This window comes from Eptesicus fuscus, chromosome 10 (genome assembly GCF_027574615.1).
Source record: "Eptesicus fuscus isolate TK198812 chromosome 10, DD_ASM_mEF_20220401, whole genome shotgun sequence".
NCBI lineage: Eukaryota > Metazoa > Chordata > Mammalia > Chiroptera > Vespertilionidae > Eptesicus > Eptesicus fuscus.
In genome coordinates, this window is record NC_072482.1 from 89,055,597 (window position 1) to 89,081,534 (window position 25,938).

A 25,938-nucleotide genomic window follows, 5' to 3' on the forward strand; every position below is an offset into this window, starting at 1 on the left:
AGCTTTATCTTCCCATTTTTCGTGCTCGTGCTTAGCGCGTCACCAGCCACTTCCCTTCCCACTGCGATGTCTCCGTGCTTCTGCCTGACCTTTGACTTTTCACTATTCCTATACATTCTGGGCCTTTCACTATTCCTATACATTTCTGGGCCTTGTTTCAGCGGGTCAGTGGGCTCTGTACCGACCATAGTCAAAGGGTGGCAGTTAAGGTGGTACAAAGAACAGCTAGGCACGAGTTAGCGTCCTGGGGCACTCAAGTGGGACAGGCTGTGTCCACTCTTGCCACATCCTTGGAAAAACATCACTGTGAAAAAAAAAAATAGAAGGTATAAATGTAACAACAGGTTGGGATTTTTGTCTTCTAATTTCACCAACAAGGAATAGTAGTACATTTTAAGGTTCTTGTCCATTTAGCTTCTGGGTATCAGCCGTGATGTGTTAGGGAAAGGAAAGGGGAAGCAAAGGCTTATGGCGCTTAGATCGAAGGAAATTATCCTTGAAAAGCATTTCTCACCTGCTTGCTTGTACCTGGCATGGAACTAGAATCCCTATTGGCCGTCTGGTTGGGGATTTCCAACGCCAAGGACATGGGGGGTTTCTGGCTCAGGGCGTGATCCTGTAACACTAGAGTCCTATCTACCACCTCCTAAGCTCCATACAGCCTTTCACGTTTTGGATGACCTTCGAGTAATCGCAGCCGGCTCTAACCATGTAATGTAGGTGTAATTGTTCCTCAAAATTGTAGGACCTTCGAAGGTTTGGAGTCAGGCACAGCATCCGTGTCCTCGGTAAGCCGTAGAACATGGGCTTTGGTGGCAGACAGTTCTGGGTTCAAGCCTTAGCTGTTGCTAGACTTCTGTGAACTCGTCTCCTCGTGTGTAGAATGGGGACCGTGACACTCCCTGCCTCAGAGGGCTGCTGTGATAATTCAGTAACTGTGTAAGCTTGCTCAGCACAGCCCTTGGCACCGATTAACACTCACATTAACAGCTTGGCTGCTGTTGCGGTGAGTCAGGAAAGCCGTTGGCAAGTTTCTCCATGCAGATGTGTCATTGATCCACGATGTAGAAAGGCAGGTGGGTCCATCAAACCCTAAGGAGATAAACCCCAGCGGGATCCAGGATCCCTCCCTCCTTGGAAGCCTGGTACCCGTGCTTCCACTGCGTGGCTGGGGGAAGGAGAGGCGCTCTGTCTGTGAGGTTTCCCACAGTCTGTGGAAGCCGAGGGAACGAAACCAAAGCAAAACTAAAAGACACTGTGAGAGAGAGAAGGGGGACGGGGGGGAGAGAGAGAGAGAAAGAACGAGCACGCTCAGCTTTGGCCAAGCCCAGCTTCCCCTCTGGTCCCTCTGCCTTCCCGAGATTCCTCTGCTCTTCAGAAGCCACTTTACTAGTATTTCAAATCACGTCTGCTGGGGGTTTCTGTTTTCCTTCCAGGTCCTACAGTTTTGAGGAACAATTACATCGCGTTAGTTCTATAGAAACGGATCCTTTGTCTGCCAGCCTGCCTAAATCTAAGGATATTCTTTGGATACCAATTACACGTAAAATCTTCATGGAGCATGAGTGTGAGGAATCGAAATTTGTCTTGAAGAGTTCTACAGAAAACAGTAGATTTCTGTATTTGGTAGCTTTATAGCTTATGCCTATCTGAGTGTATCCTTGAAAATTAAGAATCTGTTTCCTGATTTGTGCCTGAGCTGTGAGGTGCGTTTTGCATTTATGGTAAGGGAGGGGAAGAATGTCTAGGCCAGGGGTCCTCAAACTTTTTAAACAGGGGTCCAGTTCACTGTCCCTCAGACCGTTGGAGGGCCGGACTATAGTTTAAAAAAAAACTATGAACAAATTCCTATGCACACTGCACATATCTTATTTTGAAGTAAAAAAAAAAACAACAACGGCAAAAACACCCGCATGTGGCCCACGGGCCGTAGTTTGAGGACGCCTGGTCTAGGCATTTGTCCACATGAGCCCCAAGCTGTGGATTATCAGGTGTCAGTGAGCAGAGCACCGGGCGTGGTGCTCTGGCAGAGGGCCAAGGGATAACGTACTTCCTCCAGCCCCACGCTCAGCTTCCCAGGCCCCGGGAGTGGCGTGTCCCCAATGTGAGGCCGGGACAGCGCATCGCTCAGTGAGAATTGTCCTAGATTTGGAGATATCCTCTTCCTCACCCCAATGAGAATTCTCAGCTGTTCGTCCTGGTGCCAGCAGCAGTCCGAGGTGAGAGACGGTTCCACATTTAGTCCTTAGGAGGCAGCGTGGCCCCGCTCTCCAGGGAAGAGGGTGTCAGGCACTCCGGCTGTGTGTGTGCAGGGCCTGCTCGCGCCCCTAACGGAGAGCCGCTTCTGCATCTGTGTTAGCCGCAGCGGGACCACGATGCGAAGGCCTCCAGCTGGGACGAGTCACGTCACTTCCAGCTGCGTGTATAAGAAATAATCTAGAAATAAGAGAACAGTCTCATTTTGTTTTTCTCTGAGGCTCTCACTTCTCCTCTTTCTGAGCAAGGAAACCCTCAAAGCTAGAACTAACAGAAGAAAGAAAAAATACAGGTCTTTCACATTTGAAGAGCCAGTGTCTTTTTTTTTGAGCAAAGCTAAATTATCACAAAGTCATTCCCAGTTTAAATTCAGAACATAGCATAGCTTATAAAAGACTTTAGAATGAATTGGAAAATTCTCAATATATTTGTATTATACATAGGAAATCTTGTAAAAAGAATAACTGCTTTTTCAAGATAGGCAAGAAAGCCCTAGCTGGTTTGGCTCAGTGGATAGAGCGTCAGGCCGGGGACTGAAGGTTGCCGGGTTCGATTCTGGTCAAGGGCACATGCCTGGGTTGTGGGCTCCATCCCCAGTAGGGGGGCATGCAGGAGGCAGCCAACCAGTCATTCTCTCTTATCGTTGATATTTCTATCTCCTCCTCCTCCCTTCCTCTCTGAAATCAATAAAAATATATATTTTTTTAAAAAGATAGGAAAGGAAAAAACCCTAGGTATTAAACTGGACTACATTAAATGATGAATCTTTTTTTTTTTAAATCCTATATAATAAGGAGCTAATATGCTAATTAGAGAGAACAGCCGGACGACCTTCTGGATGAAGCTGGGGCTGTGAGGGTCTGCGAGGGCCAGCCGAGGCCGCCGGGACTGCGAGGGCCGAGCTCCCTGCACGAATTTCGTGCATTGAGCCTCTAGTATGTTTATAATTGTTAATGCATTTTTCTTTTAAATCCTGTAGATAATAAAAGGTGTAATTATAAACCAAAAATACTATAATACTGGCTTTCCTGGAGATCTTTTTCTTCACATGGCTTGGAGTTACTGTCTAGTGTCCTTTCATTTCAAGTTGAAGGAATCCAATTCACATTTCTTATAGGGCAAATCTAGTGATAGTGCACTCCCTTCGCTTTTATTAATATGCAAATGATTAATTTCTTCCTTATATATTTGAAATACCGTTTCGCTGGATATAGAATTCTCAGTTGACAGATTTTTTTCCTTCCAGCACTATAAGTATGTCATTCCACTGTCTTCTGGCCTTTCAGGTTTCTGATGAGCAGGATAATTTTTTTAACAGGAGAGGTTACACTTAAGCTAGTGACATATTGTAATGGCAATAATGGTGGCTAACATTAATCGGTTAGTGGTTACTGTGAACCACGTACTATCCTTTATTTATGTTTTCTCACTGATTCTGAACAGTCATCCTATTAGGCAGGAGTCTCATTCTCCCCATATCAAAGGTGAGAAAACTGAGGCTCAGAGAAGTAAAGAGACTCTAAATATCTACAAATTTAAAATGAGGGAGGTGGCACTATCACCCATGTTTTTAGTCACTGTCCTATGTCAACTCTTATTCCGGATAATGGCGTAAAGTCTAGTCACTAATCTTTAAAACCCCAAAGTACCTAATAGCTTGGATAGGGAACATTGGAGAGACCAAGACCCAAGACATTAGACTTGTGTTGAGTTTGCCGTTGTTTTATGCCAACAGTTAATAACCCCATAGACACCCTTTGAAGAGAAGGAATCTGAACTAGGCTGAGGCCTGGGTTTGTCACCACCCCTCCAGGCTCACTCCTCGGGGAAAGCGTCCACCTTACTGAGGGCAGGGTGGGGTAGGAGGGTGCCCCCTCATCAGGATAGCCTCATTGTTGTTGGCATGGGGGGAAATAGCCCCTGACCCCGGGACACCACAGATCTTGTGCCAAGTAAATACCAAGGTTCCTCCGTATTGTGTGACCGGTGACCTGAGTAATATAGGCCCTGTGCTCTCTTTAACGGAGTTTTGAATAGTACTCAAGGCCTGCCGGTGCCTTTGGTGTCAGCTCTTGTCCTTTCCACTGTTGCCCCTGCCTGATCAGGGCCTTATTCACACCACCACTTGTCAGCGGAGGCAACGGAGGCCCCAAGAGTTCCTCAAAGGAAGTGGAATGCAGAAATCTCGACGAGGGATCCAAGGTTCAGAATTGGAGAGCATAAATGTGTCGGGAAATGCAAAGCTAATTTCCCACAGCCACATCAATTTGCATTAACTTCAAGGGGTCGTAGACATTGAAGCCCGTAGTTAGTAGCATAAATGTAAGTCTCGAGGGCTGTCTGCCTCTCACACGTGGCTTGCTTCGTGTTGCTCTGGGAACAGTCACGTGAGCATTTCTTCATTCTTGTGCTCCGTGGTTCTGAGTCTTTGTCTTGTTAGACCCCCCCTCAAAGTACATGTACACGTAGGGTCTTTGTCTCTCGGCCTGACTTTTTTATGTCCTAGGGTGTGAGGAAGGGAATTAGTTTTGATGAATCATTCCAAGTATATCCATTACTAGATTGGAGGTTGCATTTCCCTTTCATCATCTCTTATAACTTAGGTGAGTGTGAAGGTCACTTGAAGAGGGATGAGCTGTCTTTCCTATCATTTTAGACACAGGAGAGTATCTTTGATAGTCTCTTCTCAGACACTGAGCAGTAAATATGTTGAATGGTGATGTAAGAGGTGAATTTAGGAACATGTAGAAAAAGGAAGGTCATTTATTAGCCTTGGGGGGGGAAATTTGGTAGATAAGTGCTGTAATCATAATCCCTCGCTGTCCATTTGGCTTGTAGTCCTTCTGATTTATGAAATAACCATAAGGTAGGTCTTAATTTTAGAGGCCAATAATCTGTTCTACTGATCACGGAGGAGAGTGGAAAAAAAGAAACATACCCTGTTCCTGAAAGGAAAATTCTCCCAGGATGAGATCACTTGGTGTGCATGAGTTGGGGGAATTAGCTTTTGCTGAAATTGTCCTTCTCGTATCTTGCCAAACTATTGCAACATCTGAATGAAGTGGTTTGACATTCCTATTTTAAAATATTTCCGCAGCTATTTTAACATTTTTTTGGATAGTGTGCTTACATTTCAGGGACATGTGGCTAAGGATCCATAGGTACGAAGCAATAATCCTATAATAGAAGTTCATTTAACTCAAAGAATTGAACATTCTAAGTGAGAATAATTTATGTAGAAACAGGGTCTCTGCTCATGGGAACTCTGCCGGAATAAAACCTTCGTTTGCGGGGCACACACTCCACTCAAATGGCAAGAGTTTCCCCGGCACGGTTGCCAGTGCCCATTTCTGTGGTGAAGTCCCTGATGAATTCCTAATGGCCGGGAATGGGGTTTTGTGCTTTGAGCTTGCTTGGCCATTGGGCATCTCGCAGACCTGTCAACCACACCCTGTCCTCGGAGCCTGGGCCACGCCACGGTCATCATTTGTTCCTCTTCCCTTACCACTTAAGAGGAGTCCTCCCCAGGCATGTCCTTTCACCCCCTTTCTTCCATCCTTCCTGGTCCCCTCAGAGCTCTTACCCAAGCTGCTGGTTTTAACTACATTGGTACGGTGAGGGGTCCCAACCTGTGTCCCCCTCCTTCCTGACCATCCCCAGCTCCAGTCCGTCTCCTCTTTCATATTTCAGTACCTTGCTTCCCCGGCCTCCCCCCGACCCCCCTACTTGTCTGTTACCAAGAAAAGGTCAGCAAATTTGGAGATTGGGCACTTACTGGGAGAAAAGTGACATTTCATTAAAAAAGAAAAACACCTAATTTTTTAGGACTTTGCCACAAGATAGTCAAGGAATCCTAAAGGGGCTCACACAAGCCACCCTGTGTCCCGGCTCATTGGAAGTGAAAGAACAGGTGAGGGACCACCTCCCTCCCGTGGGGGCCCCCCCAGCGACGCACAGGGCCTGAGCCAGAATGCCGGTCTGCCCAGACGCTAAATACTGGTAAAACGGACTTGCCAGTCTGTGTGGGCAAGAGAAGTAGGATTGATTCGTTTGAGCGTTGATTCCTTTCCTTTCCTGTCCAGAGGTTCGCCCTGCCCGCTCCACCTTATAGCGGCAGCTCTGACCTCTGAGGCAGGGGCTTTATTTTTCAGCCTCAGTGGCTGCCCCCCGTGGCCCCCGAGAATGGCAGGCGAAGGAGTGTGTCCACCGGAGAAGCCTGGTCTCTTACTCTGCTGAGCGAGCCGTTGTAGAACCCCGTCTTGGCTGGAGAGAGCACCTGCTGTCGAGTTTTTGAGCGCTGGTCTTCCTTTTGAACGTTATTTACTGAACTCCGCTGATAACTTGGGAAGGATAAAAAAACAGCTTTCACAGTCCTGGGTACTATAAACCACAATTCTTCAAAAATATCTCTCATCCTTTTTTTTTTTTTTAAACCCATCCCAGGGTCTGGTATACAGTATATGCAATCCTCATACCACCGATTTTCAAATGCACCCTTTTGAAACACACCGATAGCAGAAGGCTAAGTCTGTCTTCTAGCCGAGGAGGGTGAGGCTGTACTTCCTATAGTTTAAATTTTAAAATGCGTTTTGTTGGCTAATTGCAAAATTATGATGTTCCTTATAACTTTGCAAATCACATCTTTCCTCCCTCTCCATGTTCTGACACTCACCCCCCCCCCCCCGACCCCCCTTAAAAATCAATGAGTTAAAGAAAAACATCTTTCATGTTATCTAAACCCTCCGGTCCGCCCCTCGGCTCCCATATGCTCCGCGTTAAATGTCTGCCTAGCCGCGTCTTGCTATTGTTTTAACATTTGGTCTAATGCCTGGGGAGTGGGCGTTCTCTTTAAGCTGCTTCTACTCAATTCTCAGCAGAGAAAGCAATATTTTGTTATGAGGTAGAGTTTCAAGCCAGGCCCTGGCCAGGGTCTTCCCCATGGGGGAGGAGGAAAGTAGGAACTGCCAGCGCGACGATAATTCTCCTTGAATTTTAGCTCATTAAAATCTCCCCTGGTCCTCGGGGGGGTTATTTATTGATGTAAGCATCTAGCACTTGTCCCTTCCAGAAAGAATTAGCAGCTATGATGTGATCATTGCTGAGGGAGGAGGTTTTCGTCCTTGTTCTGTGGGACCGAGTGTCCCCAGCTGCGGCTGAGCACAGCCCGTGGCAGAGCTGAGTCTGGGTCCGGAGGCGAGGGGTCGGGTGAGATCGCCGAGATTTATAGGTAATGAAAAGAACAGGTTGCATCGAAGACACCACGTGTAGGAAGCTAAGTGATCTTAGGGGACTTGTGCGAACCTGTGATCCTTGGCTTTTTCCAAACCGAACGTTCCAGTCCTGTACACGTTAACTGTTTATAGATGTTTTAACATGTTCTGTTTTTGCTGCTATTGTGCATGAAAATAGAGCAAAAATGGTGTTTCTTATCTGCGGGTCCTTTTCAACAGCGTTGAACCTTTGTGTTTCTCTTGAGACTCACGGTAGTGGAATGTCTGCACTGGTGCAGGTAAAGGAGGAGGTGCATTTTCTTACTCAGATGTGACATCCTCTTTCCATAAGAACACCTTTTTCCCCGAAATAGAACATCGCCCTAAAGTCCGCCTGCTTTTCAGATCTATCTGGAGAGAGCACGTGTGGCATTAACACCCCAGATTGTTGGACGTGTTGGCTTTAAACATCTTAATTTCGTCTTGCAGTGTTGTGGCCGTGGAGCATGAGGAGAGAATGGTAGTTTCAGCAGGGACTTGTCTTTTTAATGTGATTCATGCGCTCGATTCGCTGAGAACCGTTTCAGGGAATTCGTTCTTCTTCCTGTGCCTTAATGAGCTACGAGCCTGAAAAGCACAAGCACTGTTTGCCTCATTAGTGTTGCTCGGTGAACGTTAATTCACTTGGTCCTATTTGCATGATCAAATGGATCTTGGCAAAAAAACAAAAACAAAAAACCCAAATGGATCTTGGCTTTGTCGGCTCTTTGAAAAGACACGCATTTACATTGTTCCTGCGCTTCTCCTGTGTCGGGAGCTTGGAGCCGCCCTGGATCTTGGCCATTTTGTTCATAAACCAAGTAGGACTGTCATGGTTTGCTTCCCCTCGCTGCCGTCTCTGGTCCCAAGAGGCCGAAGAGACTTGAGCTGACAAGGTCTCTTGCCCAGAAGGTGTTACAGCGCTCAGGCTGAGGAGCTGGCTTAGTTCTCCCTTGAGATCCTCAGGGGTCAGCCTGTCCAAGCTGAGAATGGAGGAGGGCGTGTGGAGCACGTTTGTTTACCGGGTGGGTGGGGGATGGTGGTGGCAGGGCATTGAGTCTGGAAAGCAGAGGGCAGGCAGCTTCCTCTCTTTCTACCTCAGGATCCTGAACAAGACGTGTAGAGAGATACGTATACTTGCTGAGCCTCAGTTTCCTTATCTACTAAATGGGTATAGGAAGCCGCCCTCACATATTTGGGGTATTCAGTGCGATATTGGCAGCACCGAGCGGACAGGTGCAGGCGCAGCCGTCTCCCCAGAAGGATCTAAGATTTCTTTTTCCCCTCTGTCCCTGCACACACAGATCCCGTTTCAGATCCTCGGTTGCTTCGTTGGTGCGGGGACAGGTGGTCATTCTTTGGTTGAGCTCAGAGCCACCTGCTTACCCTACCTCTAGACGGGACCTTCCTCCGAGACACATTCCTCCGGCACTGTGTTGGCAGAATGCGAACGGAACCGACGAGATAAACGTGTTTTGTAGTAGTGGTTTCATTCTTGCCTTTTTCTTTTAAAAAACAAAACAAAAAAACAGGTTTCACGAGACTAACCAAGGCCTCAAGGAAAATGAGATCCTTTCTCGAGCTTTTGACAATCCTCCCATAATACGTCTAGTACAAGCTCCATCTGGCTCTAATTTTGATTGTTCAGTTGTATGGGCCAGAGGCCCCCTGCTCTGGTCACATCTTCAAGTGGCCCCAGTACAACAGCCCCTGTGTTCCTCCTGAGCCGCTGTGTGACTCAGGGTGCCGCCCACCCCAGCTCCCCCTTCCGACCCGGCCTTCCATCGTAGTTTTCTTTGGCCTCGCCCTTTTCTTGATGTTGCAGTGAGCGGTAAAAAAGGACAATCGCTCGTCGTGTCTTTTTTTTTTTTTTTTTTTTTTTTTTGCTCGTCATGTCTTTATTCAACAGATTGAACCCCGTGGTGTTTTTCTTTTTCCAGCTTCAAGAGGCTGACATTGTGGTCTTAGGCTCGCCCAAGCCAGAAGACGTTCCCCTTTCTTGGATACAACCAGAAACCATTGTTCTCAACTGTTCCCATGACTTGCTCTCAGGTGAGTGTGTGAAAATAGGTGCCGGGCTGCTGATAAAAAACAGGTGTGATTGTTACAAAACACGGTAACCTTATTCAAAAGAGTATGTTCCTGGAACGTTTGCTGGTCATGGTCGGAATGCGTGCGCAGTAGAGGAAACTGCGTGTTGATGTGCCCACCTTTTGGGTTACTGATACGGGAACCACTTTGTCCCCCAACGAGAAGCCAAGAGGCCAAGTGCAGTGGCCGCCTCCGCCGCCTCCCCTGCCGGCCTCCGGCATCGAGCCGTCAAGCCGGCTGTGGCCTAAAGCAGATAATTTGTACATGTGTGAGATCAGCTAGAGATCGTGGTTTCCGCGGTCTTTTAAAAAGCACCAGAATCCTTCCTTCCAAACAAATCTCAGCCAAACCTCAACATGAAAACAGTGGCCAGGAGGGATGGAAAACGGAGACGAGCCCTCGTGTCTCCCAGGTTTCCCCTTGGAATGAACCCCCTGACGGCACCTCAGAGCTGTGTGGAAGTCACCATGACAAACAGAGGTGGTGTTAGGATTCGTGCTGATGTTTGATGGTGTTTCACCAAGGCAGCCAGGAATGCCGGATCACACCAGGCCCACGGTTAGGGTAGCTCAAGCTGTGCCAGCACCAGGGCACCCAGCCAGGCGGCAGTAGGCGCAGGCCCACAGGAGGCACCCCTCTCTCACTCAGAAAGACACAGAGGCCAAGGAAGCTCTGGGCCACACTCAGCCCACCTCAAGTCCCTGAGTGACCTGTGGATGCAGAGATACTGGAAGAGGGAGGCGAAGGAGCCCTCACAATCCAGGACTGCTGGCTCCCAACTGCTTTCCTGCCTGCCTTCCTGATTGCCCCTAACCGCTTCTGCCTGCCAGCCTGATCACCCCCTAACCACTCTGCTGCCAGCCTGGTTGATGCTTAACTGCCCCCCTGCCAGCCTGTTTGCCCCCAACTTCCCTCCTCTGCCGGCCTGGTCACCCCTAACTGCCCTCTCCTGCAGGGTTGATCACCTCCAACTGCCCTCCCTTGCAAGTCTGGTCCCTCTCAACTGCCCTCCCTTGCAGGCCTGGTGCCTCCCAACTGCCCTCTCCTGCTGGCCATCTTGTGTCCACATGGGGGCAGGATCTTTGACCACATGGGGGCATCCATATTGTGTGTTGAAGTGATGGTCAATCTGCATATTACTCTTTTATTAGATAGGATAGAGGCCTGGTACAGGAGTAGGGGCCAGCTGGTTTGCCCTGAAGGGTATCCCTGATCAGGGTGGGGGTTCCCTTGGGGCGTGGGGCGGCCTGAGCGAGGGGCCTGTGGTGGTTTGCAGGCCAGCTACGCCCCCTGGCGACCCAAGCGGAGGCCCTGGTATCTGGAATTTGTTTTCCTTCTACAATTGAAACTTTGTAGCCTGGAGCGGAGCCAAGCCTGCTGCTCCCTCCACGGCCACAGCCATTTCTGTGGCAGTTAATTCACCTTCTAAAATTGAAACTTTGTAGGCTTAAGTGGAGGCTGGGCCCGGACAGGGTGTGCGGAAAGCTTTGCTTCCCCGGTTGCCGCCGGCAACCCTGGCTTACTCTCTCAAGCTCCGTTCTGCCGCCATTTCTGTTTGAATTTGTTTACCGTCTATAATTGAAACTTTGTAGCTTGAGTGGAGGCTTAGGCCTGCAACAGCTCGAGGAAAGCTTGGCTTGCTCTGTTACCTGGGAAACCTTGCTCTCTGTGGCTGTAGCCATCTTGGTTGGGTTAATTTGCATACTTGCTCTGATTGGCTGGTGGGCATGGCTTGTGGGCGTGGCTTGTGGGTGTGTGGATGGTATGGTCAATTTGCATATTACCTTTTTATTAGGTAGGATGTAGAATGAAAAGAAAATATATGACATGAAAGGCATTATTGACATTCATATAACTCTTTCTTCAAAGAGAAATATTGGATTTTCCCCTCCAGGAAATGTGGCTCCTCTCAGAATTAAGCAATCAGATTAAAAACCCCTTAGGCTGAAGGGGGTGGGGTAGATTGGGGAGGGCAAGGGATGATAGATGCTCAGGAATTTCCCAGAGTGCTTGTGTACTCAGCTCTTGGGTGAAGAGCACATCGATGAATGCAGCTATTAGGTACAATACAATATGAATTGGGATTTATGGCTTTTTTTTTTTTTTAGCAAATAGGCAACCTCTAAATACTTGTTTGAAATAAATGTAGTCTCTGGGTATAACTTTTTTCCACTGAAAAATAAATACCGAGCCCATAAAATGGTAGATGGAGCAGATTTGCCCCTCTCCGCAGAATCCTTGTTGGAAAGTTAGTTATGACATTACTTTTTAAAATGGATGTTTTTGTGTAATATTTACTTGTCATTTTTTATTAGAGTTTATATATTTAGGACAATATTTTCATAATTCTGGCTGAATTATGGGGTATAAGAATGAAAAGAAAATAATATATGAAAAGCATTGAAGGAGAGTCTACTTCCATCTACTTCCATATTCTCTCTCCCTTTTTAAAAAATATACTTTTATTGATCTCAGAGGGCAAGGGAGAGGGAGGGAGAGATAGAAACATCAAGGATGAGAGAGAATCATTGATCGAGAGAGAATCATTGATCGGCTGCCTCCTGCATGCCCCACACTGGCGATCTAGCCCACAACCCGATTCCCAGTCATGTACCCTGACTGGGAATCGAACCATGATCTCTTGGTTCATAGGTCAACGCTCAACCACTGAGCAACACTGGGCAAGGCTTCCTCCATGTTCTTTTGGAATCCCTTTAGACCCATGATTTTATGAAGGTGACATATTTTATTAGTGAAACTTTGCCTTATTAATAAATTTCTTTTTAGGACCTTTATTTATCTGGTTCAGTAGTAGTTTTCTTGTTTTTACATGTCCAGAGTCCAGAACAGTGCCTGACACATTGTAAGTGCTCAGTTAATACTGAGTGCTGGATGAGTGAATTAATGTGGGCTCAGCTCGGAATTGTACTCCGATTGCAGTTTTAAGTTAGCTGTAGATTTAGAGACATTTCCTTGAATTTGTCTCCCACTTAAAAGCAGGACTGGCAGGGCAAAGTCAAAGATGAAAAACTCTGTGTTGATGCAATGGATGAACATTTTCCAGCCTGTACTATTCACAATAGCATGCATTCCTCAGTAGTCAAAGTTGTAATTTTAACAACTTTGATTAGTATGAAAATTTAATCTATGAGTAAATTGGTAGAAGACCCCCTTTTATATAATCTTCCCCCTTTGAAAAAAGTGAATAGACTTTTTCAATTATTATTAAAAGGAAAAATGCTTTTATTTAAACTCAAGAACAAAAGAATTTTTAATAAACTTGTGATTGACTGGAGGCAGGGTTTTTTAATGAAATTTTTATGCTTATCTTAATGGTACAGGGTTTCCCTACTCCCTCCCTCCCTGTAAAATTAGATGGGGTATGATGATTTACGATGAGGTAATTCGGTAGAGGCATTTTATGGAATATCTGATCTCTGGAGACGTTTTCCTGAAGGTTGATATCCTAGAAGCAGTGTTCAGAAAATGATTACGCCTACCTTGTTGGATCTGTTCACTCTTCTCTGGCTGGAATCTCTTTAGATTTAAAACAGGGTCCAGCCAGCATGGCTCAATGGTTGAGCATCGACCTATGAACCAGGAGGTCACAGTTCCTGGTCAGGGCACAGGCCCAGGTTGCAGGCTCAGCTCCTGGTGGGGGTGTGCAGGAGACAGTTGATCGATGATTCTCTTTCATCATGGATGTTTCTATCTCTCTCCCTCTCCCTTCCTCTCTGAAATCAATCAAAATGTATTTTTATAAAGAAAAAAAACACACAAAAAAACAGGGACATAGCAATGTTCAGTTTCCTAGTTATAAGGATTTTTTTATTAAAGTTATTTCTAATTTTGAAAGAATTGGGCTGTGATTTTGTAGTGCTATGCTTGCTAAAGCAAAACCATTTGTACCCCAATATTAGGACTTATTTCCTGATGTACTAAACGAGACAAAGAAGAAACGGGTCGTAATGGCTTGGGCCCAGAGAACAGTGTTAAAACAGCAGTTTTGTGGGTCAGGATAGTTTATGGCATTGTTTTAAGCAAACATAACTGTAGTTAGTGTGGAGTGGGGGCAGAACCCTGGGCTGCATCCCAGAGTTCATGCTAATGAGCTGAGGGATCCTAGGGGACTGAGCCTTCCCTCGTAGGAATCTGAAGGACATGCAATAGCGAGGGAAGATCATGGAATTTGGGGTCAGCATTGATCAGACTCAGATGAGAGTTTTTTGGTTTGTTTTAACTCTTAATGCATTGTATTGATAGACTTGGGTGACTTTGGGCAAATAACCTAAGCTCTCTATTCTTCATTGTCCATTCATTGTCCTTGTGGGCACGAGGGGAGCAAGGTTGTTGGGAGGAATGAATGAGATGCCTCCTCATGTGCCATGCCTCTTTCATAGGGGCTGCCAATAAATGTTGGCCACTTTCTCCATTTCATTATTGTCACACCAGCACACAAAATAACTCATGAAAGTTTATATGTGAGAAATCAAGCCCAAGGAAGGAAGAGTTCCAATGAGATTGTGAGAATGGAAGAACGCAGCTTTAGAGAAATTGGGCATGTGTGTATTTTAATCATTATCCTATTAGAGTTGGAATGTTTGCTTATGACTTTTGAACTTTAATTCTAAAATCCATTGTATCTATTACCATTTTCCTTAATTTTTTCTTTTTCTTTTTTTAGGAAATTCTAGATGTTTTGGATCTATCCCTGAGATATATTTTTGCCAGTTTTTTTTTTTTTATTTCAAAATTTAATTAGTTCTCAATACAATGTATTATTTAATGCTTTTCTTTTTTTTTTAAGGCTCAACCATTTAGAATAAACAAGTCTGCATCAATTTTTTCTTAATTTGGTTTCAGTGATTTCAAAAGGGCTGCTTATATAATTAACTAGAGGCCCGGTGCAGGAAATTTGTGCACGGAGGCAGGGTGTCCCTCAGCCCAGCCTGCACCCTCTCCAATCTGGGACCCCTGGAGGGCAGTCGGACATCCCTCTCACAATCCAGGACTGCTGGCTCCCAACTGCTCGCCTACCTGCCTTCCTGATTTTCCCTAACCTCTTCTGCCTGCCAGCCTGATCACCCCCTAACCACTCCCCTGCTAGCCTGATTGGTGCCTAACTGCTCCCCTGCCAGCCTGTTTGCCCCTAACTGCCATCCCCTGCAGGCCTGGTCACCCCTAACTGCCCTCCCCTGCAGGCCTGGTCCCCCCCAACTGCTCTCCACTGCAGGCCTGGGGCCCCCCCAACTGCCCTCCCCTGCAGGCCCGGTCACCCCCAACTTCCCTCCTCTGCCAGCTTGATCACCCCCAACTGCCCTCCCTTGCAGGCCTGGTCCCTCCCAACAGTCCTCCCCTGCTGGCCATCTGTGGTGGCCATCTTTTGTCTACATGGGGGCAGGATCTTTGACCACATGGGGGCAGCCATCTTGTGTGTTGGAGTGATGGTCAATCTGCATATTACTCTTTTATTAGATAGGATAGAGGCCTGGTGCATGGGTGGGGGCCAGCTGGTTTGTCCTGAGGGTGTCTTGGATCAGGGTGGGGGTTCCCTTGGGGTGTGGGGCAGCCTGGGCAAGGGGCCTGTGGTCCTTTTCAGGCCGGCCACACCCCCCGGTGACCCAAGCGGAGGCCCTAGTATCTGGGATTTATTTATCTTCTACAATTGAAATTTTGTAGCCTGGAGTAGAGCCAAGCCTCCTGCTTGCTCCATGGTGGCAGCCATTTCTGTTGGGATTTATGTATCTTCTATAATTGAAACTTTGTAGCCTGGAGCAGAGGCCAAGACAGGCCAGGGCTTCAGAAGCTTGGCTTCCTCCATCGCCGGGGGCAACCCTAGCCTCCTGCTCTTTCCAGCTCCGTGGCTGCCACCATTTCTGTTTGGATTTATTTATCTTCTGTCATTGAAACTTTGTAGCCTTGAGTAGAGGCCTAGGCCGGCAAGGGCAGGCGGAAAGCTTGGCTTCCTCCATTGCCAGGGAAACCCAAGCCTCCCTCCTGCTCTCTGTGGCTGCAGCCATCTTGGTTGGGTTTATTTGCATATTTGCTCCTGATTGGCTGCTGGGCGTGGCTTGTGGGTATAGCGGAGGTATGGTCAATTTGCATATTACTCTTTTATTAGATAGGCTACTAATTTTTAACCCTTTGAAGATTCTTACATTGTATTCTTTTTTAAAATAGTAATGCAATTATTTGATAGTGTAATTCAGGTGTTATAAGTGAGACATTTTTGAGCATGGTCACAAAAATTGTACTGAAATTTTATTTATTGCCTTTTATTGTTAATGTGTTTACCTTAGTACATGAACTTAAGTTGGTATATTTCACTTACAAGCTAATCATGTGTGTTTTTTTTAACAGTTCATCTTTACTAATTTGTAATTTTTAGCTCTTTCGATTTTCAAACTTTCACATAAATTTTTTGGTGAATTGTTCTCCTGGGAGGAGGAGAAAATATTAGAATTCAGTCTGTGGGTTTATACAGCACATGTTTTATAAGAATGGTGCCCTCGGCCAGATTGCAAAATAAGCTGAAGCATTTCCATGTAACAGAGATGGCAGGGAGACTGAAGAATGCCCCATGGCCCCTCCCACTCATTTATTCTGGCAAAATTCCCAACTGGCCTCAAAACAGCTCCTGTCAGAAAAGGCCTATGCTGATTTCCAGGGAAAGTATTGTAACACTTTCGTCTTAAATTTTCTTATCGTGGAAAGTTTGGTTATTATAATACAAACTAGAGGCCGGTGCACGAAATTCATGCAATGTGGGTGTAAGGGGGGGGCGGTCCCTCAGCCTGGCCTGCACCCTCTCACAATCAGGGACATCTCTCTCTCAATCCGGGACTGCTGGCTCCTAACTGCTCTCCTGCCTGCCTGCCTGATCACCCCTAACCACTCTTGTCTGCCTGCCTGATCACCCCTAACCCCTCTGCCTGCCTGCCTGCCTGATCGCTCCTAACCCCTCTGCCTTCCTGCCTGATCACCCCTAACCACCTCTGTCTGCCTGCCTGATTGCCCCTAACCACCTCTGCCTGCCTGCCTGATCACCCCTAACCCCTCTGCCTGCCTGCCTGCCTGCCTGATCGCCCCTAACCACCTCTGCCTCGGCCCCACACCCAGGATCCAGGCTTCCCTCCTCCGGCCAGCCTCAGGCAACCGGGACTCAGGCTTCCCTCCCTCTGGACGTCCCCAGGCACCCGGGGCCCCAGGCTGGCTTCGCCCAGGCTGGACGCAGGTACCCAGGACCCTAGGCAGCTTTCTTTGGGCCCCGGCTTTGTCAGGAAGGACCTCCGGAATGAAGTCCAGATGTTTGGTCTATCAGGTCTAATTAGCATATCATCCTTTTATTAGTATGGATAATAAATGAAAGGCTGTCTTTTAAAGTGATTCATTGACTTGTCCCTGGAGGAGCCATGAGTGAATGGGGAGTGTTTAGTGGAAGTGAAAAGACCCATTTGGTTTGGGATGGGACACTGGCTGGACTCATAGGCCAGTGTAGACAGCCCTCTGGATGGGGCCCGCCCTCCGTACAGGCAGGGGGTGAGATATGATTTCCTTTCCCCGTTCTCTTTAGATGAAATTTATTAAGGATGTATTCCTAATTTGTCAAGTTACCATCTTAATTGCTTTGAATTCTCTGGATTCAGAATTTTTAAGTTAGTTTTACGATGCATCGATCATACTACAAAAGAAAGGTGTTCGTGTTAGAAGTTTTGTGAAGTATGGAATAGCACAGAGGAAAGTGACAGTAACTTTTGATCTTGTCACCGTGAGATAACCATCTTGTACTTTTCCACTAAAACAGCATTACATTTAATTTTATTGGATGGACTATAGTAGAAGGAAAAGAAAACAATATGATATAAAAGCATTACTGAAACCCAGATAACTTCCTTCAAAAAGAGAAATACTTGTTCCTATGAGATTCTTCCAAGATTTAAAATACATGTATATTTTGTGTTGTTTTAACGTCCTTTTTATGTTAGCCACATTCTGTTGCATGGAAGGCCGTGGTTGTGATTAATAGGAGGAATTATTCACTGTGTAATTCCATAGGCAAATATTCTTCATTCACATGGGTATTTGTGATTCTGTTCCAGGAACATACATTTCTAAATTGATACCAGTTCCTAGAATGTAGCTTTTCCCCTGTGTTTCCATCCTTTAAGGATAGAGATAAGGAGGAAAGCATAATTCTTTTCCGTAGTGGTTGGACAAGACCTTCCGATCTGACCTCTGCTGAAGCAAACAAAGCAAAACAAATCTCTCTCATTCTCTAGACTCTTGGCCTGTGCCTGAATAGGTTTGTAAAACTGAAGTGTTGCTAATCTTTAAACAATACCTTAGGGATATGACTTTCCAACACCCTGAACGCATTTGACAATAGGACATCACAGAACACTTACCCTGAAGTGTTTGGTGCTCTCTCTGGCGAAGGACTGTCAGCAAAATGGATCATTTCAAAGTGTAGTGGCCAAAAAAGCGGGGAAGCATTTCTTAGTTCAGAAGAGTTGTTATTAGAACTGCTTCTCTTCTCCAAGCGAGGGTGTAGCTAAAGCATTTTTACATGTGTGTTTGCTTTTTATAACCTTCCAAGCGCCAGCCACAGGAGAGAAAGGTAGAATTCTTACAATCCCCCAAATTCATATTCTAAAATGTCTCAGTTTCGATGGGAAATTGGTCACATCCCTTTTAGGTAAGGGGATTTTGTAATGATCAGAGAAAGCTTGATCTTCCACATAACACTCTGGCTGGCTTTATCCTGTAGGAGTTCAGGAAACTACTTTGTATTCATGTGTGAAGTTGCTTTTACTTTATACGTATTGTTTAAACATACACACCATATGCCAAGCACTGTACCTGTCACATCACACGCCGTTCTCACAAAATTCTATGAGGTGGATATTACCCACATCAATGAACAGGGTCAAAGTCACACTTGCTGGTAAGAGGTAGAGGTAAGATTTTAATCCAGTCCAACTCTACAGTCTGTGGCCCAATCAAGAGCCCCAGGATGGTGCCAGGGACTAGTGACCTACCTCGAGTTGCACCTGCCATGGCGTTCTAACTTACTTGGTGAAAATTGAGAGCATCATTCGATGCGCCGCCGGCTTTTTACAAGGAGCCCTTGGATATAATTGACGGTGTGCTGAAAGTCTTTTTCCCCCCTAACAGGGAAGCTGGGCTCTGGCTCTCCGGGTGTACCCTTCAGTGGTCCCATCGCGGAAAATGACGTGAGCCTCCTTGCTGCAGCTCTGCGGATCCAGGTGTGTTCGACACAGCCACTGGAGAATTTTGGGTTTGGAGCTTTGATTAATAATGACTAATATTATATAATTTTTTTTTTATAAAAAGATCCGGTATTAAACACTTTGCACACATACGTCCTTTAATTTTATTTCTCTCTGTGTGTGTTACTATTTAATAATTTAATTTGCTTACTTATTATATCAACTGTAGGAGGGTTATACTTGAAATGGTGTTGCAAATTGTTTTTAAATATGTTTTTATTGATAGCAGAGAGGAAGGGAGAGGGACAGGGTAGAGAGAGATAGAAATATCAATGATGAGAGAGAATCATCCATTGGCTGCCTCCTGCAAGCCCCCTACTGGGGATCGAGCCTGAAACCCAGGCATGTGCCCTTGACCGGAATCGAGCCTGGGACTCTTCAGTCCGCAGGCTGATGCTCTAGCCACTGAGCCAAACCGGCTAGGGTGCTGTTGCAAATTCTGGAAGCTAGGCATCCAGCCTGATTGTGCATATATTCTCATGTTTTCCTCATTTTCTTTACTTCTAATGGAGATGAAGAACCCACTCTGTAAATTTAATCCGTGCCCTTGATGCCTTAGTGAACACTTAAACTATTTTAATAGTACATATATCATATATATCTTATCTTTTCCTTTTTAAGAAAAACCTACAAATTTAGTTGCATGAGAATAAAAGTATTCCTGATGGTCAGTTGAGTCGTTGTGCAACCTGATAATCTTCTCCTGGCGTGCCGCCCTGAGTAGTATTTTCCCAGTTCACACACATGCCCCGTCAGCATTTACATTTCTAACACGTTTTCCTTCCGTCCCTTCTGAATGAAGAACATGGTGAGCAGTGGAAGGAGATGGCTTCGTGAGCAGCAGTACACGCGCTGGAGACTTCACTGCTTGAAACTTCAGCCGCTCTCCCCAGTGCCCAGGTATCTGGTGATTCGTTTATACTGCTGTCAGCTCATCAAAGTGCCTTAGCTATCCGGAATGACCCACTGAGGGGGCCATGCCTGTGGTGTCATGCCCTCAATGGTAGATCATTTTTCTCTAATCAAATTGCCACGCTATTTTTTTCTTATCGTTGAAGTACTCCCAAATTAAATAATAATGAACATGTTTACCATATCCTATCAGTTCTAATATATTTTTTCACTTCTGAAATCAGTATGTATCTGACTGTCACTAATGTATATCCTGAATTAAATGGCAATGGGGGTTTTTCTTAGTTGTCCATAAAATGATGGTGTCTTAGAGTTGACCAAATACAGTCATGTAATAATTGGAATATTCTTTGAATGTTAGAAATACCCAACATACGTCGTCTGGTTTTGAGGGCCGTGTAGGTTTCCACTCTGGGGGTAAATGGTCAACCCCGCCAAACACCAGTCCAGGTGGGGAGTGCTCAGCGTATGTGGGAGGATCCGCTGTCCAACAGGACGCTCTGGGATGGGCTTCCCTCGGAGGGGCTTTAACGAAGTGTAAGCTACATGCTCTCTATAAATTTGGCAATACAAGCTGGAGAACACAGTCTCGGCATTGTGAGCATAGCTAGAGAAGATGTCTCAGCCAGAGAAGGGCGCTCTCCAGCCTCATCACGGGTCCTCTGTGGCTGTTCCCTCAGTGGGTTGGCCCCGCCCCTTTCATCAGAGGCTGACACAATGCCAGCGCTTCCCCAGGTGACCCCAGCTTCCCCAGGTGACCCCAGCTTCCCCAGGTGATCCCTTCGTCGCCGTTGGGAAACAGTGTCAATGGCTACTGACTAAGTTTTCACTCGGTAACCAGTTGTGTTGTAGAGTTGCCGTCTCCCTGGGCAGTTCCTGAACGCCGTGGTTCCTTCGATTACACCCCTGTTTCAGGCTGGTGAACCCCTCCAGGCTAGGCTTCCACCCCTGCAATAGACTAAACATCTTAGTCATCTTCTGTGTTCATTAATACATAAATCCCAAGGAATGTTGTTTTTCATAATATTATCCCTGTAGTTCTGGAATCTGTTTCATAAAATACTTTTCAAGTTACTTATGTCGTTATAGGACCTTACTTTTTAAGAGTAAATGAGTAAATATTTGAGATGGACTCCACCAAACTGTGTGCCACAATCTTTGTTTAAATCAAAATAAATTCTCCTTGTGGGGGAAAGTGCTTTAATTGCTTAACCAAATTTGACTTCTAGCGCCACTAGGGAAGGAAAGGCAGGCCGACTAGTTTATAAATCACTAAAAAAATCAAAATGATGTCACTACCACTCTTAGCTAGTGAAAAGAGAAAACCTTGGAGGTTTTCCAAGAGAGGGCTCTTTGATTTAGGATATTGTGGCAGGAAAGAGAGAGAGAGAGAGAGAGAGTAAAAGGGGGGAAAGAGAAAGAAAGGGGGTAGCCTGGGAAGAAATGAAGCAGGAGCATGGGCAGTGAGGGGGAGGAAAACCTAAGGCAATGGGAGAACCTGGCTGGAGGCACAGAGCTCACCCCACATCTGCCTGAGGTGCCCTGTCCCCTCTGAGCTGCCCTTGGGAGAAGTCGGCACTGGAGGTCGCTTCACTGTTATCTCGTGCACCTGAGTCAGCCCCCTGCAGGGTCATGGAGAAGAATGGGGTCCTGTGGCAGCTGAGAACAGATGTTAGCAGTAGGAACAGACCAGAGCAGGGAGCGACCCACCGCCAGGGGAGAGGGTGATCTGCCCCCAATGCAGACTGTCGTACCCCAAAATAGTGTTCCCGGGCCAGTCAGGGACCTGGCTCCTGGCTTCCCAGTCCTTGATGCCTGCTCTCCCACAGTCTGGCTCATGCCTGCTGGGTCTCTCAAACTGATGGCCTGGCAGACAGATGGATGGCCTGAACCCCAGTAAAAACATGGCTGAGCTTAGGGGCCCCCAGGGCGCTCTCTGAGGAGTTCAGCAGACGCTGGCTTTCACAGCACTCCTGAGAGATGAGCAACGCTATTCCCATCCTGCCGGATGAGAAAATAGAATCCAGTGTTTGCCCAGTGACACTCCGGAGCTCCCAAGTTTCCTGTCCCTGAGGTTGAGCTTCGGACATGGGTCCATTACAGTTATGTCATGAATGAAATATTTTGAAATGTGATTTTGAACTTGAAATAGGAAAGAGAGAGGGAAAGTATGGACGCAGATAAAGTCACATTTCCACGTTTTTGAATAGCCAAAAGACGCATGTGGCTCCCCCAGTGAGAGCGCTATGCAGTAACCTGTCTATTCCTGGTTAACGAATACAGCGATGACCCGTAGCATTGCGCTCTATAATAGATTTATACATTGAGACATGTAGCCTCCTCTCCTACGGTGTGGGTGTTTTCCTTGTACCCGGGCAGAATTCTAGACTCTTTTCCAGTTTTTCAGCCTTGCTGCTCTAAAGCGATGCGCCACTTTCTCACGTACATTAATTGTTAGCAGTTGTGTTTGCCGCTGCTTGGGGGACAGGACCACGGAGCCTTTCGCGTTGATTTAATTGTTGGCGTGGTGTACGGCCATTTTTCACTCCAGCAGCGACCACCTAAGCTGAGAAGACTCTGGCCTCATGTGTGTTTCCCCCGCAGTGATATCGAGATTTCAAGAGCACAGACGCCAAAAGCTGTGGATGTCCTTGCCAAGGAGATAGGATTGCTTGCAGATGAAATTGAAATCTATGGCAAAAGCAAAGCCAAAGTATGCTTGTCCCTGCTGGAAAGGCTAAAGGATCAAGCAGATGGAAAATACGTCTTAGTTGCTGGGTAAGACGACTTTACCACCTATTTTACTAAGACGACCTGTTTACCAAACTCTCTAACCCATGTACCCATTGTCACACCCCTCAAATCCATCCAGTTCTCACCTTTGACATTATCTTGTTCATTTCACTCGGCCTTCCTTCCTTTGACTAGTGGTAAGTTTTTCCTTCCTGTGCAAAAGAAATTAGTCTCCACAAAATATAAAGTGTAACAAGTCGCTAATTCAGTACTTTATTTTTTTGTTTCTCATACTGTGTTTTGATCACCCTTGCTCTCCACTTCGGATTTTTCCTTTGGTTTTTCAGGATTAAATAACAATTGAAAGTAAAATACTTTGTACTGAGCAGAGCATTTTTTAAAAATTTATTTCTATTGATTTCAGAGAGGAAGGGAGAGAGAGAGAGAAATATATCAATGATGAGAGAGAATCATTGACCAGCTGCCTCCTGGGGATTGAGCATGCAGGCCAGGCCTGTGCCCTGACTGGGAATCAAACCGTGACCTTCGGGTTCATAGGCTGATGCTCAACCACTGAGCCACACTGGCTGGGCTGAGCAGGGCATTTTTGTGTTCAACTTAGATTTTCCTATTCATGTCTTTACTGTTTCTTATAGACGTACTAGAGGCCCGGTGCACGAAATTCGTGCACGGAGGGGGGGGTGTCCCTCAGCCCAGCCTGCACCCTCTCCAATCTGGGACCCCTTGAGGGATGTCCAATCCCACCAGGATTGGGCCTAAATGGGCAGTCGGACATCCCCCTCACAATCCAGGACTGCTGGCTCCCAACTGCTTGTCTGCCTGCCTTCCTGATCACCCCCTAACCACTCCCCTGCCAGCCTGATTGATGCATAACTGCTCTCCTGCCAGCCTGTTTGCCCCTAACTTCTGTCCCCTGCAGGCCTGGTCATCCCTAACTGCCCTCCTCTGCCGGCCAGGTCACCCCTAATTGCCCTCCCCTGCAGGCCTGGTGCCTCCCAACTGCCCTCCCCTGCTGGCCATCTTGTGGTAGCCATCTTGTGTCCACATCGGGGCAGGATCTTTGACCACATTGGGGCAGCCATCTTGTGTTGGAATGATGGTCAATTTGCATATTACTCTTTTATTAGGTAGGACTTGAATTATAAAAACTCACTATTTGTCTTTTCTTGCATTTCAGAATTAATGTTGGGCCAAAGACAAATGCACAGTATTTATGAAAAGGAGCTTTTGCTTTTATTTTCCCTCTTAAAAAAAGAAATGCATTCCCTGGCTGAAAAATATGATAGAAAACACGGGATTTCACATATTTATTCAGCGTGACCTGAGGGAACATAGAGAGACCATATAAATTCCTCTGTTGTTTTAAATTTTCACTGCATGGGCTTGCAAATGATCTATAGGCCAAAGCTGGAGGCACAAACACCTCTTTAACAGTCAGAGATGTTTCTTATCATTGGACTTGACTCATAGTTAACTTTCTTTTTACATACTTAATTGTGAATGTTAGTAACTTTATTCCTTTTTCTGATTATAAAAATCACGCATACTCCTCGTAAAAATATTCCAGAACTACAGAAAGTATAAACAAGAGAGTGAGACATCCCAGCTCCTAGCACCCAGAGGAAACAACTGGTAACATCTGAGACCATCTTGACACCGAAACAGTCATTCACAAATGAGGTCACTGATGCTGCTCTTCGGGCCGGGATGGGGTGTTCAACAGTGTGCTGTGCCTTGTCAGTCATGACGGAGCCACGTTAGCGTTGTTCATGACTACAACGCATTGCACCCTTAATATCCCAGATTCTTCCGGTGCTGGGCAGGGGGATCACCGGCGGAGCGGGTGGTAGAAATGCCTGGGATGAGGGTGGGTTCCATTTTCCACATCTTCCCAGCGCCGGGAAGCACTGCTATGGCCCAGCCACTGAGGGGACAGCATGTGTCTACTGCCTCAAGTACGGAGGCGGGAATGTCCCATCATTCATTTAGCCAATTCTCTATTGCTGGGCACTTACATTCTTTCCTGTTTTTTGGCCATTATAAACTGCTAAAATCACCAACCTTGGGCATGCATATTTGTGCATTTGTCCAATGTCTCCTTAGGGAAGTTCCCTAGAGGTGAATTCAGTGTTTCGAAACTACAAGTAAATATAAAACTACCAAAAAATCAAGATATCATGCATACTATCACCTCTCCAATGGTATCATGATTGCTTCATATCTCCTCCCCCGTCCTCTTCCCCCTTCTCACCCTCCTTGTCTCCAGCTCCTGTGACTGTTTTGTAAGAGGAGTGGGCAGCCAGGGTCTGTCAGTCACTGTGGTTGTAAGGAATTCACACCTCCTTGCAGCACCTCAGGTGCCTGTGGCTTAAACCTCCTTCAGGCTGCCTGGTTCACTTATGGTTGGACTCCCCACCCTAATGGGGTTTTTTCCAAGCCAGGACTCCCCCTGCCCTAACCCTAATGTCGCCTAACTGAGCTGCAGGAGAGCTCCTTGCTGGGGGATGCTGGTCTCTCTGCAGGCCCCTGGGGCCAGGCTGTGAAGGAGCCAGCTGCCTGGGGGGCTCCAGGGCCCCTGAGTTGTCATGCACATCTAAGTGGGTTTTGCTTTAGGCTCGTAATGCTTGATGCGAGTTTGTTGGTAGTGAATAAACAAACTTGGGTGTCGAGAACTTCCAAATTCAGCATCTTATCCACAGATTTGCTTCTTCTCCCAGGCCTTGGGTGATCTTGGTGCTGGGTTTGCAGGCTCTCTCGCCCCGTTTATTTAGGGTAGGAGGACTTAAAGGAAAACTCAGGAGGATATGTTCTCAGTTTTACAAAGGAAAAGTCTGCAGCATTTTTTCTTGTGGAGTGGCCGTGGTCTACTCTGCTTTGGGCGTCTGAATATTGGAAATGAAAACGCAAGCGTAGACATGGCCCTTCTTAGCTGGGAACACAGAATCGCTGTTTCTAAAGCTAAAGCTCTGCTGGTATTGTTACCAGGATCCGAACTTGAAGCCCTTCTGTCAAAGCCTGGTCTCCGGCCACATGCCGGAGAACGACCACCGTCCTGGCCGACTGGGATTCCAGCCCGCGGGGTCGCCTCCAGGAGACACTGCCCTGCACCGTCTCTGTCACATTTGTGTGCAGCTGACCTGAGGAAGCCAGGCTGCCATGTTGTGGCTAGGAACGGAAATTATACCTGAATTCTCAAGTACAGATCTGACCCCAAGAGATCAGTTCCTTTTCTGGAATTGTGGTATGAGTTTCCTGCTGAACAAGGGCCCAGGGAGCAACAGAAATTAAACTGTGTTCCTTTCAGCTGCGTTGGGAAAGAGCAAAAGCTGCCCGGGTAGGCTTTTGAGATACACGTGCATCTGTAGAGGAGCATGAAGGTGTTTGAG

At 46.5% G+C, this 25,938-nt stretch overlaps 1 protein-coding gene across 5 annotated transcripts in view; it reads left to right on the forward strand.

Moving 5' to 3' along the window:
• Positions 1 to 25,938, forward strand: part of MTHFD1L (methylenetetrahydrofolate dehydrogenase (NADP+ dependent) 1 like) — a 164,305-nt gene that overhangs the window by 16,682 nt on the left and 121,685 nt on the right. For 2 of the 5 annotated variants that reach the window (XM_054721834.1, XM_054721835.1), the window contains 4 exons: positions 9,446 to 9,557; positions 18,771 to 18,862; positions 19,689 to 19,786; positions 22,403 to 22,576. In XM_054721834.1, coding sequence (XP_054577809.1) covers positions 9,446 to 9,557; positions 18,771 to 18,862; positions 19,689 to 19,786; positions 22,403 to 22,576 — 476 coding nt within the window. Of the gene's footprint in view, positions 1 to 1,436; positions 1,547 to 3,050; positions 3,252 to 9,445; positions 9,558 to 14,280; positions 14,358 to 18,770; positions 18,863 to 19,688; positions 19,787 to 22,402; positions 22,577 to 25,938 lie in introns of those variants that run through there. The other 3 variants (XM_054721836.1, XM_054721838.1, XM_054721837.1) reach the window with 3 other exon arrangements.